The sequence below is a fragment of the Oryza brachyantha genome, chromosome 7, assembly GCF_000231095.2.
Source record: "Oryza brachyantha chromosome 7, ObraRS2, whole genome shotgun sequence".
In the NCBI taxonomy this organism is placed as follows: Eukaryota; Viridiplantae; Streptophyta; class Magnoliopsida; order Poales; family Poaceae; genus Oryza; species Oryza brachyantha.
In genome coordinates, this window is record NC_023169.2 from 4,414,617 (window position 1) to 4,433,393 (window position 18,777).

Sequence of the window (18,777 nt, forward strand, 5' to 3'; positions counted from 1 at the left end):
TCCCTCAACCTCCAAGACATCATCCGGACACCCGGCGACACCGCGCGCCAGGCCTGGCTGGCCCTCGAGGGCCAGTTCCTCGGCAACGCCGAGGCCCACACGCTTCAGGTTGATGCACAGTTCCGCACCTTCGAGCAGGGGGCCTCTCTGTTGGCGAGTACTGCCGAAAGATGAAGGGAATGGCGGATGCTCTTCATGACCTCGGCTGCCCGGTGAGCAACAAGATGTCAGGATCCTGGTGCTCCATGTCCTAAGGGGTCTCAATAACATCTAGGACCTTCTCCGCACCTGGCTTCGTTGGCAGCGGCTCTTCCCCACCTTTCTGCAGGTCCGGACGACTTCAGCCTCGACGAGATCACCCGAGGCCTCTCGCCTGGCTTGTCATCCTCGCCCACCTCTACTGCTCTTGTGACTGCTCCACCGGTCACCTTGGCCCCACCTGCCACTTCTCTCCTTGGCGCTCCTCCCCCGAGCCAAGCGAGGGTGGGTGGGCGTGGTGGTTCGGGTGGGGCCGTGGGGGAGGTTGTGGTGCTCTCGCCACGGCACCTGCTCCTGGAGGTGCTCCCTGGCCATCCTTCAGCAACCCATGGTCATGGTCAGGGTGCATCTCGATATGGTTGTTCCAGACTCCGGGAGGTGAGGCTCGTCGTCCACAGCAGACTATGGCCATGTTCACTGGTCCTGCTTCCCCGGTGTCCTGGACTCCTCCCACTACATCTAGCCAGATTCCGACCTGGCCGGGGGATGGGATAAGGTGGCCCTGGCCCAGTCCTTCAGCACCATGCATCTGACACCGCGGATTGGATCGTCGACTCGGGCGCCTTGTACCACACCACACCTGATGCTGGTGTACTTTCTTCCGTCCATCCTCCCTAGCCTTCTTGCCCCTCCACCATCATGGTTGGCAATGGTTCTTGTCTTCCTGTTACCTCTGTGGGCTTTGTTCCTGGTTCCTTTCGTCTTCCTAATGTTCTTATTGCTCTACAGATGGTTCACAACCTTTTTTCTATTCACAAATTTACTACTAACACTTCCTGTTCTATTCAATTTGACTCTTCTGATCTTACTGTGAAGGATTTGGCTTCCCACCGTCTACTCCTCCGATGTGATAGCCAGGGACCCCTTTACACCCTCCGTCTTCCTGCTTCCACTGTTCCTTCATCAACTAAACCTTCGACCACCACTTTTGCCACTACCTCCTCTTCCACGACTTGGCACCGCCGGCTTGGTCATCCTAGCCATGATGTTTTGGCCTGTCTCTGTCGTAGTGCAGATCTTCCATGTACTAGAACACCTAATGAGCATTTTTGTCATGCGTGCCAGTTAGGTCGTCATGTTAGACTTCCTTTTCTTCTTCTTCTTCTTCTTCTTCTTCTTCTTCCTCTTCTTCTTCTTCTTCTTCTTCTTCTTCTTCTTCTTCTTCGCATGCGAGTCATGCCTTTGATCTTATTCACTGTGATCTGTGGACCTCTCCTGTCATCAATCTTTCTGGTTTCAAATATAATCTAGTGATTTTTGATGATTTCTCTCATTACTCATGGACCTTTCCTTTGCATGCTAAGTTTGACACATTTTCCACCCTCCTCCACTTCTTTGCCTGGGTCGTCACTCAGTTCGGTCTCGCCATCAAGGCTGTCTAGTGTGACAATAGTCGCTAATTCGACAATCACACCTCACGTGCCTTCTTCCTCTCCCATGGTGTTCACCTGCGCATGTCTTGCCCGTATACCTCGCCTCAGAACGACAACGCTGAGCGGATGATCCACACCATGAACGATGTCGTGCATACCCTCCTCCTCCAGGCCTCCCTTCTAGGCCGCTTCCGGGCCGAGGGACTCCACACTGCCACCTACCTTTTCAACCGTCTTCCACTGCCTCCCCTGCTCCCACTCCACACCACGCTCTTTTCGGCACACCTCCTTAGTATGATCACCTTCGTGTCTTCGGGTGCGCCTGCTACCCTAACACCTCTGCCACTACTCCTCACAAGTTGGCGTCTCGTTCAACTCGGTGCATGTTTCTTGGCCACTCCCCCGACCACAAGGGGTATCGCTGCTTCGATCTCACCTCTCACCGAGTCCTTGTCTCCTAACATATCGTGTTTGACGAGTCGGATTTCCCCTACTCCACCTCCACTACTCCCTCTCCTGATCCTGCACTGGAGTCTATGTTTTCGCCTGATGTCTCTATGTACCCTTTACCTGCAGGTCTCCTGAGTCCACCGACTCCGCTTCTGGTGCACCACGCGCGGCCTCGGCGTCCTCTCCCGCGCCACGCGCGGCCTCGGCGTCCTCTCCTGCGCCACGCGCGGCCCCGGCATCCTCTCCCGATCGACTGGTACTTGTCTACCGGTGCTAGTCGGCACCACCGCCTCTGTCGTCGGACGGTTCAGACCTAGGGTTCAGATGGTCTGGCCCAACCCTTCTGTCTGGCCGAGAGGTCCAGCTGGACGGTCCGGCTCCCATGGCTCCAAACCCAGGGACCGAACGATCTGGCCCAGGCACTCAGAGCCATCTCGATCTAGTGGTCTACCACCCACCTATCATCCATCGAGATCCTGGCCACATTCATCCCATGGTGACATGGCGGGCAACGGGCGTTCTCCGCCCGAAGGCCCTCCCCGCCACCGCTGGCGAGCCAGGGATCTTCCCGCTTTCCTCCTCTATCCGGGAGGCCCTCGCTGATCCTCACTAGTGTTAGGCGATGGAGTATGCTTCCCTTCTTGCCAACCAGGCGTGGGCCCTCGTTCCACGTCCGTCTAGTTGAAATGTGGTCACCGGCAAGTGGATCTGGACGCACAAGCATCGTGCTGACGGCTCTTTGGATCGTTACAAGGCTCGCTGGGTTCTCTAGGGCTTCACTCAATGCCCTGGTGTGGACTATGATGAGACTTTCAGTCCGGTGATGAAGCTTGCCACAGTGTGCACGATCCTCTAGCTTACTCTCTCTTGCTCATGGCATGTGCAACAACTGGATGTGAAGAATGCGTTCCTCCATGGAACTCTGTCCGAGACAATCTATTGCAGCCAACTAGCGGGATTTGTGGATTCCAGTCGTCCTGACATGGTTTGTCGCCTCAACAAGTCCCTCTATAGTCTAAAGCAGGCTCCTCGAGCTTGGTACTCTCGGTTTGCCACGTTCTTGGTCTCCTTGGGGTTCTCAAAGTACAAGTCTGATACCTCCCTATTTGTCTACCGTCGTGGCCTTGACACTACATATCTACTTCTACATGTCAATGACATCATACTTGCCGTGCCTAGTAAGCCTTTGCTTCAGCCCATCATCCAGTCCCTGCAGCAGGAGTTTGCTATGTAGGATCTAGGTGTCACTGTTGAGCCTCGTCCTTCTGGCCTCTTCCTTCACCAGCGACATTATGCTCTTGATATTCTGGAGTGGGCAGGGATGACTGACTGCAAGCGGTGTTCCACCCCTGTCGATACTCAGGCCAAGCTATCCGTAGATTCGTGGCCTCTCGGCTGCAAGGCACCAGTAAGGCTCCGGAGTCTACTGCGACAACATCAGCGCCGTCTACCTCTCCACCAACCCGGTTCAGCATCAGCGGACGAAGCATGTGGAGATCGACCTGCACTTTGTCCACGACCGCGTTGCTGTCGGTGACGTTCGGGTTCTCCATGTCCCGACTATCTCCCAGTTTGCTGACATTTTCACCAAGGGTCTCCCCTCCTCGACTTTCTCGGAGTTCCTTTCCAGTCTCAACGTCACCAGTGGCTAGTTGTGACTGCGGGGGGGGGGGGGGTGTGTGTTCTTGTGTGTTCTTTCTTTCTTGTCCAGTCTCGAACTCCACTGCACCCGTACGTTCAAACTGCGGGGGGGTGTTGGTGTGTGGCCCAAGGCCCATGAGGCCCGTGTATTTATACCATCTACCCTTCTAGGGTTAAGGTTAATCTAATCACAATTTGCAACAGTTGTGCCCATTCTTAATGTTATTGTCATTGCAGGTGTTTTCCTTGTTGCTACCATCACCATAGATGTAGGAGCCAGAGGCGCAGGAGGGGAGGGTGCTAGTAGGTAGTAGCGACTAGGGTGGACACAATTTGCACCTTCTGCTTGTTGGCGGGGCAAAGCTACTTGAGGACAAGGGCGATGGGAGCAAAGGCGATGGAGGGGCAGCATCGGGCTCTTGCAATGTTGTTGGCCATGTTGGAGAAGTGTGGATCAATGCCTTGGAGGAGGTTGAGGACAAGTTGTGACTCGTAGACAGGGGTGGCCAATGTTGTATAGTGCATCGACAGTCGCCTTCATGTGTTACCAGAAATCACCAATGGAGAGATTGCCCTAAATAATGGAGTGAAACTCGTGATTCAAGAAAATCACATGTGGTTCTATGCTGGATTGAAAGAGAGTGTAGAGGGTGATCCATAGGTGGCGAGAGGTCTGGTATGTCTCCATGGCAAGGTCCAGGACGTTCTCGACGATGGAGGCGAACAACCAGCTGCGGGTGCAGTAGTCGGTTTGCTCCCAAGTTGGGTTTGCAGCTTTGACAGGGGTGATGCTAGGAGGCTGAACTTGCTGCACATCGATCGGATGAAGACCTTCTCGTTTAAGTTAGGACTGTGTAACTGCAAATTTGATTGGAACATGCAATTTGACAACAACTGTTGCGCATAGGGATTGACAGTCACCGGGGCAACAACATCAGAGATGGCTGGAGTAGTAGCAGAGTCGGAGGTGGCAGAGGTCGCTGAAGTCATCACACGAGGGCACAACGACTAGAGAAGCAGCGGCACAGGCAAGAGAAGTCGACGGCAGCACAATGGACAGAACGCTAGGAGGGGCCTGCTGCAGCGTGGTTGAGTCCACGGCGCAAGGAGGAGAGGAGAGGAAGGGAGACATGGAAAAAGGAAACCCAAGAGTCTGATACCATGTAGGAAGGATTAAGGGGAACACCACACACCGAATGGGGGTGACCATGGATTAATATAGTCAAGAGAAGTACAGGATCCTCAATTAGAGTATACAGTGAATAAAGAGATTCTATACAAATATAACTATACATACCTAATAGGCTATACATTCCTAATAAGATGAAACCTTCAATAAAACAAGAATACGAAACCAAAATATGCTCGCAATTGCCACAGATAAGCAATACACTGCATCAAAAGTGGTGATTCAAATTCAACAGACTAGATCTTTTAAGAGAAATCCTTAGTGCAAATGCTCGGTTATTGGGAGTTCTGATTTATTTTGAAACAAACATTGACACCAATTTATGAATACTAGGTTGTTCAAAACTTGTCAACTTAAAACCAGATAAATACAGTCAGGGATAGTTTCAATACTGGAAACAGGAACAATGAGTAAATATAGTAAAAATATTACTCCAAAATGGCCATTCTTGTAGGGCAAATTAAAATAATACACAACGGAATGAATAAAGTAATATGATAAGTTGAATAATAGGAAGTAACAAACCTCATAGAAAAGCAAAGATTCCACACCCAGCAAATTCTTGAATGCATTCTCATTGTTGGTGCTCAAGATCCGGAAGAGTGGAACTGAGGGAATATTGCAAAGGGTGTTAATGAAGCCCAGGTCATTAGACAATAGACTTAACCTCACTAACATGTAAAGCTTCATCCCTTTTGTGCATCATCTATTAAGAATTGAAGTTTCTTGATGTATTCATTACGTATTGGTGTTGTCCGTTGATATAGCTGGCTTTGGCCATTTGAACTTTTCATGCAGCTCAAATGATGTAACCTCATAGCTCAAAGATGCTGAAAAAGACTTTGAACTGCAATGAATTTCAAATACATCAGTCTGCACCTGAAAATTTTCTTCGATACACTTAACTATTTCAGAATCTGTCAGTGAATTCCCATTAGATTTCTTCGATACATCAGTCTGCACTGAAAATTTCTTTGATATAGCTGCAATGACGCTTCAGATTTTTTTCAAACACAAGGAATTGTAGTCATTATCCAAGTCTCCAGTAGATCGGTACTCCCTTGGCCATAAAGGTCCTTATCATTGATTCAACCAACTTCTGAATTCTCATCAGTTGTCCGACTTTGATCAGATGGTTCATTTGTAACAGAGCTTTCATCTATGAAGAGCGACATCAAACTCTGCACAAGACAGATAATCTTGACCACTTCAGAACCTGGTCACCAAATCTTCCACTACTATGTTTCTGCAAGTTAATAATAACAGCAAAGCAAGTTAATAATAACAACTGCATGTTGATCATTGTCAGCACTCACTAAACTTACTAACTCCTTCAGAAAATGTTGGCCAGAATTGTGCAACCATGATGATTCATTGACAGAACTTCCATCAAACCATGAACAACCTTGCTGGACAAAATTACTAGAATTGCAGATGGGGATAACCTTGGAAGGAGTTTAAGAAGAATATTAAATGCCAATGCTTCCTATCATGAGATGATATCCTCAATGTTCCTTCAATTATAACATCACAGAAAGTAGTATGCAGAATTGGAGATTCCTTTTGTATCCTGAGCTACATTTCTTGCTTTAGCTTGCAGCAATATCACTCTGTAAAGCTGCCTCTCGAACAAGCATGTCCGTGCTAACAAGCCACAAACTATGAATGTGTGGAAGACAAAATGTGGATTCCTGAAGATATTTACAGAAAACCAACCAAAGATAAGTTAAGGAGTGACATGGCATATAGAAATTTGATACAATAAAAATATTTTAGTTACTAAACACATATTGGTTATCTTAAACAATAATGCTAGGCATAGTACGATGTTTGCTTTTTACAATGTTACTCCTGAACCATTAATTATCAAAAAAGTACTTTGAAACAAACAGCAATTGAAAGAAGATGCTCTTCTGCAAAAAAAAAATATTTCTGGACTGAATGGATGTGGCAGAAGCTTTCCAAATATCTCCTTCTGGACATTTGTTTTTCCTTGCAACTTCAAAGCCAGACAGAGTGCATCTGGATCTCCAGCATCAACAGCTCTGTTGAACCAATCTTGCGCACTGGGAAGCTTCAGGAATCTCAGACAGTACAGCTTTCACAGCTGCAACATATAGAAAAATTCAGAATATGTTCAAACAAGCGACTGGGCAAATATTGGTACAGCTGACAAATGAGGAAAGAACATATACATTCCTAAATCAAACTTCTGTACATCAATCAGACACATGAGGTGTGACTATCTACATAATTGATACAGAATAAAAGTGAAAGTTGCCATAATCACAGCTAGATGTGTAACAAAAAAGCAGCACCATACATGTTAGAGAGGAGGGGGTGGGTGGAGATCTTATATATTCAACTAAATTGAAGCTAATAACACCATGCAAACTTAAATGTGAAAGTTCTACTAAAAAAATCATGTTTGCGAAAATGGTTGCCTTGTTACATCTTTTGAACAATTCAATTTAAAACTACCCTTATGATTACAGCCTATTAAACCATGATTTTCCTAGTCATTTTGTTGTCAAATTTTAAATATATTTGGTTGCCAATTTAGCTTCTTCTTTTATGCAATAGACCTTCAATTAAATTATAATTATACGGATTAGATTATGCACACAAAAATCATAGTCCTGAGAAAAATTCAGTATGTGCTTGACGCATGTACCATAACTGCTAAATCCAGCATCACAACAGCAGCAGCAGCAGGCTCAGTTAAATATCATTTCTTGCTACCAAGTTTGACAACCTCATTCACAAAATCCTTGATAATGGGAGAACCTTTTTCATGTGGCCACTGTCCTGATTTAAGTTTTTAACATTTTATCCAGTGTTAGAATCAAATGTATGCATGACAAATCCTGCAACATATAAGATGAAGATCAAACCACATCAAAACTGATGTGAACCATACCTGCATTGTGTACACTGGAGCATCAGATGGCAAATAACACATGGTTGTCAAAGGAGAAAGTAAAATGTACCAGTATTTACAAATTTCCATACATCGATATTCAAAAGAAAAGGTAATAGACCTTGGTGATTTCCATATAAAAATCAACATTTTAAACCCCTCAAGGCCTCAACTATCAAAGCCAGTTACGATTGATCCCTAAGGGCTATCCAACCCAGTTTAATGTTTTTTCCCAAGCAAAGCTTAGCATTCAAGCCATATACTTTTCAGACATGTCACCAGTTAGCAAGAGATGTTAAAAGCAGTTACTATATGGTAATTTAAAAAAAACATATTACATAGTAGATGTCAAAATTCCCTTTTATTTCATATCAGGCAAATATTGATGGTTTTGTCACTACAAGATTATTAAGTACAAGATGTACATCAAGTTGTCAAGACATCACAAGTTTACAATTCAATGACAATAGGGGAGCTTGTCAAATCAATAATTCTAGTCATTTTGGCCCCTTTTCTCCTGTGACCTACTGGGGTAACCAAATCTATGACATCAAGGAAGAGAGGAGCATGGTCACCCTCATCTGACAATGAACTCCCAACCTTTGGAAACGGAGAGCAAACCTGTCGTGGCACACCATCTAGCATTCTTCCACCCTCATCACCACTGGACAAGCTCCATGAACACCGAGGCGATGTTGATGATCCATCCGATTCTGTTCTTGCCTCATGAATTCCACTCCATGGCATGTAACCAAGCTCATCAGTGGAGCATTCAGCATCACTGACTGCAGAGGCTGTAGTTCTAGATTCATGTTCCACTGGTTGCATTTCAGGCGATTCTGTCACTATGGGTTCATCCAATGCCCCCGCTTCTCCCAACATGTGACTCCATTCCATTGGAGCAAACTCGCTGTAGGTTGATTCACCGCCCTCAATTCCCACTTCTTCTTCTTCTTCCGCCCGCACAGTTGCATCAGGTTCTTGATTCTGTGGAGGCTCATCATCGACGCTATCTTCCTCCGAGGAAACGCCCTCGGTGCAGCACTGCAGATCCTCCATCGAGCAGATGACCGTCTTCATATGGCCCGGAAGAGGTGGGCAGCCGGCGGCGAACTTGGTGTTCTTGGTGGAGAAGAAGTTCACCGTCAGGTTCAGACTGAGCACACACAACATTCAGATTCAGCAAAATCACACTACGCAACGTTGCATGGACGCCTCGACGGCTCGACCGGAGAGAAGAATAAGCAACGCGAAGTGCAGTGCAGAGACAAGACAAGACAAGACAAGAAGCTTACTTCTCCCAGGAGGGGAGGCCGAGCATGGTGTAGGCGAGCTTGACCTTGTTGCCGACGCCGCCGAGCGACTTGAAGCTCGCGGCGGCGCTGCGTACGGCCAGCGACTCGTTCGGGTGCTGCCACGCCCACTCAAACTGCGCGTGCCCAACGCCAAGACACAGATGCTCATTTCAGCAAGAACAACAACAACTACACCACTACAACTCCCATCCATGATTGATCTACCCAGAAAGAGAATCCCTCCCCTTCCTGTGTATCAAGAGCAGGTGCGATTGGATTGGATTTTGTGCTACCTGGAGGGCGGCGACGTTTGTGGGGAAGCCGTAGATGCAGAGCACCATCTCCCACGGGCGGCCGCGCTTGGTCCTCCACGCGCCGCACCGGATCTCGCCGTTGTGCTGCCGGATCCGCCGCCGCGGGTTCACCGTGAACCTGCCGCCCACCACAACCAATCAATCCCCCCACAAAAAAAACCAGAGGACTCGCGAGCGCGAGAGAGGGAGGCGGAGGCGCGCCACGCACCCGATGTAGGTTGCGCTCTTGCGGCGCGGGCAGAGGGACCGGAGCAGGTAGCAGCAGAAGAACCTCCCTCCTCCTCCTCCTCCGCGGCCGGCTTCCACGGGGCCGTCCTTGCCGTCGACGGGCTCCTCCTCCGCCGCCGTCGCCGCCGCCTTGCGTGACCTCTTCCTCTTGCCCATGGTCGCCATTCCTCCTCGGCTCCTCCCCTCTGCGTGGGCAAGTGCGATCGATTCGTCGGATTTTTTTTTTCTCTCCTTTTGGGTGGGAGGGTGGGTTGGTTCTTGATTTGACCGTTGAGAGGAGGGGAAAGGGAGAAAAGAGCCGTTGGCGGCCGCCGAACCGGACACGTGTGCTGGAATGCGTGTGCTTCATGGACTGAGGTGGTGGGCTGGGCCTGGGTTGATTTTATTGATGGTTAGTTCAATGAATTAGATTTTTTTTAGTCGTGGGAAGAGATGAGATGGAGTGGGTTGGACCTGTTTTTATTTGTTGAAGGGATGAGATGGAATAAAGGTTACCTCTCATATTCAAAATGAGATATTAAATACTGAGATTAATACATCAATAACCTAAATAATTAGATGTATATTTATATAAGTAACGTATTTTAAATAAATTTAATAAATAAAATAGATATCCCTCAATGTGTCGTGTTCGTCCAAGAATGGATCTGTCCCACCGTTTTTGTGGGATGGGTTGGATCTGGATCTAAGAGAAATATTTCTCTCCTGAGTCCAACCCATTCCACCCATCTACCAACCAAACAGGGTCAGGGCTATCATCCCTGAAACGAAACACATCCTTAATCGCGTGAATATCTTTGCACGCCTAAGGGGTTGTTTAGATGTGGCTAAACTTTTTAGCCACACGTCACATCGGATGTTTTGATACTAATTTGAAGTATTAAATATATACTAATCAAAAAACTAACTTCATAAATGAGAGCTAATCCGCAAGAAATTTTTTAAGCCTAATTAATCCATAATTAGCAAATGTTTACTGTAGTATTACATAGGCTAATCATGGATTAATTAGGTTCATTAGATTCGTCTCGCAAATTAGTCCAAAATTACGCATGAGTTTTATTTATAGACTACGTTTACTATTTATAATAAGTGTCCAAACATCCGATATGACTAGGGGCTAAAGTTTAGCCCTTAGAAACAAACACCCCCTAAATTTTTTACATATGAGCTCTGTATGCTTTGTGTTTGTAGGTATAAAGTTCTAACTTTATAAATATGCGAGCTAAGTACACATGCTTTGCTACAGAGAAATATAAATTATATTGCTCGGAACTTGTATTTCTCGAAGATGATACATTGAACCAACATACAAGACTATTTTAAAATATACATAAAAAGTTGGTAAAATAATATATAATATAGTTAGTGGATGGCAGATTCACTCTCACCACCATTATCTTATTTTCTAATAGTATAGACTATTTATATATAGAATAATATATAAAGTATCTACTAAGAAATATTCACTACTAAAATATCATTATAGAAAGTTATATATATACAAAGATTATATATAAAAATATTGCACATATAAAGTATATATATACACTACTATAAACATTGCTAGTGGTGGTGGTGAATAATTCACCACCAACTCCTTGTTTTTTATTTATACACTATTTTCAAAAAAAAAAGGTAATGATGGATTCTATATATATTAACCGTTCCCACTAACTCTACTTATTATGTGAATAAAATAATCATGAAATTAATAGACCTATATGTCAATAACAAAAGTATATAACAACTAACTATAACACATAAAAAAATAATGTTAATAATATGTTATGATATTTTTTAAAATTAAATTCCGTTGCGACGCACGAGCAAATATGCTGCTATATATAAGGTTTATACGTAAAAGATTGGTACATATGAAATGTTCGCTCGTTAGCTTTTTCAGGCCCGAAGTGAGTTGCAGACTTGCAGTTAGTTGGGCCACCTTTTCTTTCCACTCTTCCGTTGTCTATGGACTGTGCCACTTGGGCTATGTTCTACTATTAGTCTTTTTATTTCCCTTTTTTTTATTATTTTCCTTTCTTGTGAGAAATGAAATGGTTAGTTGTATAGCAGTCGTACTCAGCAGATGATTACGTTTTTTGCTGCTGTGTTTGTACGTAATTCCACCGTAATTTAGGTTTTTTTTTCTTTTATTAAGAATTTAGTTTTTCTTTTTCTAGAGTGCAATCGATGTCCCTCTTGTCCTCACATTCACACCTATGTGGAATTTTAGTGTTGGCAACAAGACCGTTGAGGGCCAAGTTGATCCAGAACAGTCCTACCCCATCCCCAACTTCCTCCTTCTGTCTTGGCCTCAAAGCCGAAACCAGAGCCAAAACAGTCCCTGGTCCTGACCCCAACTAAGGTCCCGCGGGTGGACAATAAGGACGACCCACAAAGAAAGCCGAGGGTGGCAACGACTAGCACGTGATGGGCACGAAGATGGTGGCTAGTGCATGATGCGCATGAAGAAACGAGGAGAAACGAGGACAGTGGTGGTCGGTGCACGACAGCTGGCATCGAGGATGGCACTAGCGTTGAGGAGGGGGCACCGGTGCTGATGATGGGTTGGGTGGTCTCCGTGCCTTCCGGTGGTGAAAACAACACTAGAGTAGAAGGATGAGAGATAGAGTGAACTAGGGTTTAGGTTTATATATGGTTATATGGATGCTTTAGCAACCGAGCCATTGGGCCTATTGGACTTTAAATATGTACTATTTTTAGTGAACTAATACACTTCAAGGAATTTGCGGGTGACTTTGTATCCTGTTCCTAGGCCCATAAATTTCTAGCACCTTGTAGCGGCAGGTCCCTAGCCCTGACAATGAAACCCTATGCATCTTGTACATAAATTTGTTATGAGTTTATTGTATTCTACCTTCACCATGTCTTAGTCCTAGTGTGGCAGATTGTCCTCTCAACATTATTGAATTTTGGATACATGTCTATTAACATTTTACTGTAATTTCAAGATATAAGCGAACTTGCATATTTCAATTTTTATGCTCTTCAACTTTGAGACGTCATTAAGGCATTAATATTTTTTGTCTTGAGATGATAGTAGTTGTCATTCTCCTTTGATTTCCCTATTTGCATATCCAATGTGGTCATTGTAGAAAATCAAGAACTACAAATGACCTGTTTAATGGACAAATACTCTAAACATCAAACAGTATAGATAAATATTGCACATTGGATGTCCCATGTGCAACATGTTACCATAATGTGGCTTGTGTTATCACAAAATAATAATATTAGTAATACTTAAGAGGATTATTTTGTGGGTGAGATAACCCAAAACATTGTAGCAGGACTTGACTTTAGGAAGAAAAAACTTGCGGCTACCACTGCTTAATGTCCAACAAGAAGCAATTAAAAATTGTTTGAATCTCTTGTCCCTCACAACCCATCACTCATTAGTTGTTATTGATGTAGTTATTTTAAGCGTTTTCTATTGCTAGTGGATCCATGAATGTTGTGAAAAATTAATTGGCTATATGGTGGGACCTATCTTGAGACACCCATGGCAACATGGGTCTGAGCTCCTGTGTGTTCTACAGTGGAGGCATGGAATATCTAATGACCCACGACGAAATCCTTGGCGTGACGAGTAAAAATCTAAAAAATTTTAAGAAAAATCGGATTTGTTTCGTACATTTTTCTACAAGAAAATCCGATGGTCAGAATTCCTTCCAATTCGAAAGTCCCCCATAGTGAGAAGGGATATATTTTACATCCTAAAAGGCTAATACGTTTTTTTTTCCTAAAGCAAGTTCTCCACCAACTGTAGCAGCCCCCTTCGCTAACATTTGTCCATTTTTAATGGATTTACCCTGTGGAACCTGAGGTTTTTGGTGCATACAAGTATTTTTGTTACAGCGCATCTGATCCTAACAAAACAAAAGATATTATCGATGAATAGAAGCACGTCTTGAATCGGACGATATCTTAAATAGAAATCATGATCGACTAAGCCCTCTCGGATTCTCTTTAATAAACTTTATGTCTTGTGCAGGATACAATACGATTTCATCTTTCGTTTCATCAGAAAAAATCTGGGACAGAAGGATTGGGACCTCCGAGTAACGGGAATCTTTTTTAACGTCTAATTAGATCAGGGAGTCCTTCCAATTAAAATTAAGAAGTTAAGCTCGTTGCTTTTTATTTTATCAGAATTGGAGCTAGACTCTATCCATTTATTCATTAGACCCAGAAAATCAGAATTAGGCATACTTCTAAAAGTAGAATTTACAAAGAAGTTTCTAAATCAATATTTTTATATTTCTAAATTAATTTTTAACTTTGTGATATTAATATTTGATTAATCTATGTATTAATTAATGAGATGATAATCTCATTTGAACTGCCCCCTTAAGCATTGAGGATGAATACATATAGGCCAAGTTGATTAATTCGAATGCTCCACATCAGACATAATATATCTCCTTTGTTTTTTAATATTTAACCTCACTGACTTTTAAAATTACATTTAACCATTAATCTTATTAAAAAAGTTTCACAATTATTTTCTTGTGATTTTTGTCATTAAAGATAATTTAATCATGACTTACATTTTGGCATATTTGCATAAAAGTTGTAAATAAAACAAATGATCAAATGTAAATTTAGCGTGAAACATTAAAAACTGGAGGGTGGTATTTCTACAATTAAATAGAAAAAACTGAGAAACACCGGTGGTTAATCGTTTTTCAGATGGCTTTTAAGCCAAGAATGGACTGCCCAACAAATCACACGTGTACGGTTATGGTTTTCCATGGCTGCCCACATACTTGGCAGAGGTTTCTTGCGCCGGATGACTTCCCAAAATCTCTCTGCAACGATGAGCCTAAATCCTCCCAGTGCATTTATTCTGGAATTGAAGCTTGCAAAATCGACCAATGCCAGATTGCATTTAGCATATTGCCTGAAATTTTTATCACACCTACCAAAATTAATTTGTTTGGGGGAAAAGTAGACAATGATGCTAAAACCAAAATTAATTTGTTTGAGGGGAAAAAAGTAGGCAATGATGCTAACTATCAGGTTTATGGGAAACAACTAGTGTCAATCTGGGCATATTCCTGCAAATCTCCTTTTATTTTCATTATAGAGTAGATTTTATGTATGCACAATTACGATATCATGTAGTATTGTGCTCCTATTAATATTACTAAAAAAAATCTCACCTATTACCAGGGGCGGAACCAGGCCTAAGGCACCTAAGCCTTAGCACTAGATCCATATTTCTCTTAAAATTATGTGAAAGTATCGTACAAATTTCAAAAATATTTAAGATTAGATTAGCTTAGCTCTATTCTTTATATTTTTTGGTTCCACCCTAAACGGATACGATCCACCTAGATTACTTGATAACAACAAAATTAATAAAACTATAGTTAGCACGTAGAGCTACCCACATTCATTTCACCATAAATTTTACACACATAGTACAAATACATAGGTCTAGATCTAGCAACAATTCCTTATAGCCACCGCAACATAAACCATTACAAAGAACCATGGAGGTCAAAAAAAAAAAGTGCCCAAGGCCTGGGGTGTGACAGTGAGAAGAACCGAATGGGTTGGTGTACCGTCCAGTCCGTTCCTCCCCACAGCAGAAACGGCAAATAGCAGCACAACATTTGCATCCATGGAGGTGCATTAATCCAATCAATCACACCTACCAGAACGATGTTAACTTGTGTCTAATCCGATCGATCGACAGAGAAACCGACTCGACTCGCACACCGAATTTAATGGATCATCGAAGGATAGCTGATCTGCAGCTTATTTCTGCCCTAAACAGCACAACCATTTAATTGGTCCATGCGTGTCACACCTACGGCAAATATTTGGTAGGATCGGTGAATGTGCGTACTATGCTACGGATAAAAGTAAAATGAATATATTTCAAAAAAATAAATAAATGAAATGGTTTTCTCGTAAGATATGTTACTCGTGTTTTTCCTTTCCTATAGGGAATATTGACATTAATTTAATTTTATATGTGGTTATCTATTTAGATTATATTTGATTGTTTTTTAATGTTGAAGTTAGGCTGTAATATGCAAAAGTCTCTTATAGATCTTGTATCTAAAAATCTATAGAAACTATGCTATCAAATTTGAATAGAAGATACTTAGGGCTGTTTGTTTGGAGTGACTAATTCATAAGTCCTTCCACTTTAGTCCCTTTTAGCCTCTAAAATACCAAACAAGATGGACTAAAAAGGACTAAAACTATATAGGTCATAAGTCCCTAGGGAGTTGCTAAAAGGAGCTAAAGGCCTATAGAACACTACTTTATTACTCTAGATCTATAACTATGTGTGTTGTATACTATTGAGTAGGTCATTTAATGAAGTTTTAGTCCTTTTAGTCCCTCCAAACAAACATGATAGGACTAAAAAGGGACTTATGTTTTAGTCCTAGGACTAATTTTAGTCCTAGGACTTATGAAAACAAACAATACCTTAGTTATCGATTCCAAGAGACCAAGATAATACTCTCGTAAAAACATCACACAGTGCAACCTGATAGAAGACATGAAAGATAAACTGTGTACTGGGTTAGACAATTTTCAGCTGCTGAAATATACTATGTTGTTGGGGGCAACACTAAATTGACCAGTACAAGGCACTACTTTTACGTGACATCATTTTTTTTAATAGATCAAGGCATCCCTTCAGTACGTTACCCCAAAAAAAAGAGATTATCATTTTGGGGGAAAGGGATGTCGAAAGCAAATATGTGCATATCTTAATAATTTACTCCACACACACAAACTTAATTACAAATTAGTTTTTTTATTATCTTTGAAAAGATATCTTGATATAAAGTTAAGTATCTTGAGGTACTAGAACTTTTGCACTAATATTTTTGGTACCACAAGGTACTTCTTAAAGATGGTAAAAGAACCCTATATGAGCTTTATCCATATCTGAAATCACCAAATATCCATTAAGTACTATTTGAGCTGCACTCCAATTTTAAAGTCTAGAACTCTCCGGTGCATTTTACTTGTAATATTATACTACCAGTAGAAAAATGGTATTTTTGTACTTTGTTAATTACTTGATTAGCAGTATTTTGTAATTTTGTAATTTTGTAATAAACATCATAATAAAAATGACGATATTATCCCTTTAAATTTCTACTATACTTAATATTATTGGTAGTATAATTTAATAATAACTGTTCGATAAAAATAAATCAACGGTATGGATTAAATTCTACTACCATTAAAATACACCGGAGTCGGCCACTAATTTCTTATGTGTTGGGTTTATAAGCTGCGGCTGTAAGAACAGTCTGAACCTACAGATATCCACGTCTGAATAAATTCAGTCCGAAGCATATCTGACGCGTCGCATCCGCCGTCGCCTAACGTGTTTCACGGCACAGCGACGGCCGCCGGACGACGGCGATCTCTCGATCCATGGTCTCTTTTTATCTCCTGCTTAGCTTCCTGAACAGCCAAGAACAAGGACGCCCTAACCACCGTTGATTCCAAGCATGCAAACACCTCTGTAACAGCTGCATGATTAGCTGATAGCTGCAGATGATTAATGCAGGCTTCTTTAGGTGATTACATTATTTATTTGTGTGTGAGTTCCTCTTTTTGCATATGTGCTTTTCTTTCTTTTTTTATCCACCTTTAACCAAGATAGAGGAAGCATGCTAAAATTTATATATGGGTGTGGTTAACCCCTTATTGGCTTAACAGACGCAGAAAAAATTTAAATTTTTTTAGTTAGTGTTAAGTTGATTTTGAGGGTTTTTTGTCGCAGTTTGTCATTTAGCTTTGGCTTTCGAACCACTAAAAATAGGGAAACAAAATTTTTATCCATAAATTATTTTTAGTTTTTTTTCTCTATGGCTGATGAGCGAAAGCTCAAATGGTCATACTCATTTGGAGGTGGGAAATATTTGGAAGTTAAATTTAAATTTTACCCATAAAATAAGTTGCTGATCACTGTATATTGGAGAAAATATTTGGAAGTGAAATTTAAATTTAATACCTCTCGGTTTTTAGTTTAATCGTACAATCTAACTGGTAGTGTGAGACTCATTTGTTTCTTGGTATATGGAATATCCTATAACACTTGTAACATTTGGAATGACAACTTGTTTGTCGCTAGCATTTGCATACTTTATAAAATTCATGAAGAAATTGAACACTGCTCAGATGGATTTGTCCTCAGAAACTGCAGAGAAAAAGTCTCAGCCTTTATCCAGGGACGACAGTAACTTGCAAGCTAAGTAGCAAAAGTTAGTTAACCTAATCCACGACAAAATCTTGTAGTGCTTGTTGACTAAAATCACAAGAGAGCTGGTCAATTACATCCATACTCTCTTGTCCTTCATTGCACTTTTATCTTTGATCGTCAGATGTAGATGTACATTCACGCCTTCACACTCTGCTCGTAAAGGGCTACACGTAGATACTGACAAAGCTAGTAGCTAATCAACGCGTGTGTAGTGTAATTAGCAGAGAAATTATGAACAAATCAATGACCTGATGACTGTCTGAAAGTTTCAGGGGAAATGAGATGGATACACTGCACCAGCTTCAGCCTGCAACTGCAACCGCACCTTTGATTTTAGCACTGGACTGATTCGTAAAAGCAGAGTCATAAACTTGGACTAGCTGAACTCTTTTTGTTTTTAAATGAAACTTATGAAACCTGGTCAATTTAAAAACTTTATCAATGGCTCCTGAATCATATTAACGCAATAGATAATGTTTCATGTTATGCCAAGAGTAGTTTCAGTTGTCGGCTACCATTCAATGTCGACATACTCACAGGAATTTTGTTGGATGAATTTTAATCTATTTTTAGTGTAGGTAAATTTATTGATGACAGCTATGTTTCCCAAAAAAATACTTATTGACAGCGCACAGAAACACACATGTAGCAACACGTTGATCTGAAGTCTGAACATTTCAGCAGTTTGATTGCTCGAAAGTTCAGAGAAACGACCCTGTAACCACTGCAATAACTTACTGTCAATCATCCTCCTCTGTCACAAGCTGTGACCCCATGCAAATTCTCTGAGAGTTACTGCAATCCATTCCGATCGAGCTACTACTGCTACTGCTACTA

At 42.3% G+C, this 18,777-nt stretch overlaps 1 protein-coding gene and 1 pseudogene across 1 annotated transcript; both read right to left on the minus strand.

Annotated features, from left to right (window-relative positions):
- Nucleotides 1-5,296: 5,296 nt before the first annotated feature.
- LOC107304529 lies at nt 5,297-7,873 on the minus strand (annotated as a pseudogene).
- A 311-nt stretch (nt 7,874-8,184) lies between these two features.
- LOC102707229 (structure-specific endonuclease subunit SLX1 homolog) lies at nt 8,185-9,886 on the minus strand. The gene is made up of 4 exons (XM_006658351.2): nt 9,649-9,886; nt 9,420-9,558; nt 9,127-9,260; nt 8,185-8,987 (listed from the first exon to the last, which is right to left on the minus strand). Exons 1-4 carry the CDS (start codon nt 9,831-9,833, stop codon nt 8,282-8,284), a joined length of 1,164 nt encoding a protein of 387 aa, XP_006658414.2. The 5' UTR covers nt 9,834-9,886; the 3' UTR covers nt 8,185-8,281.
- Nucleotides 9,887-18,777: the final 8,891 nt, after the last annotated feature.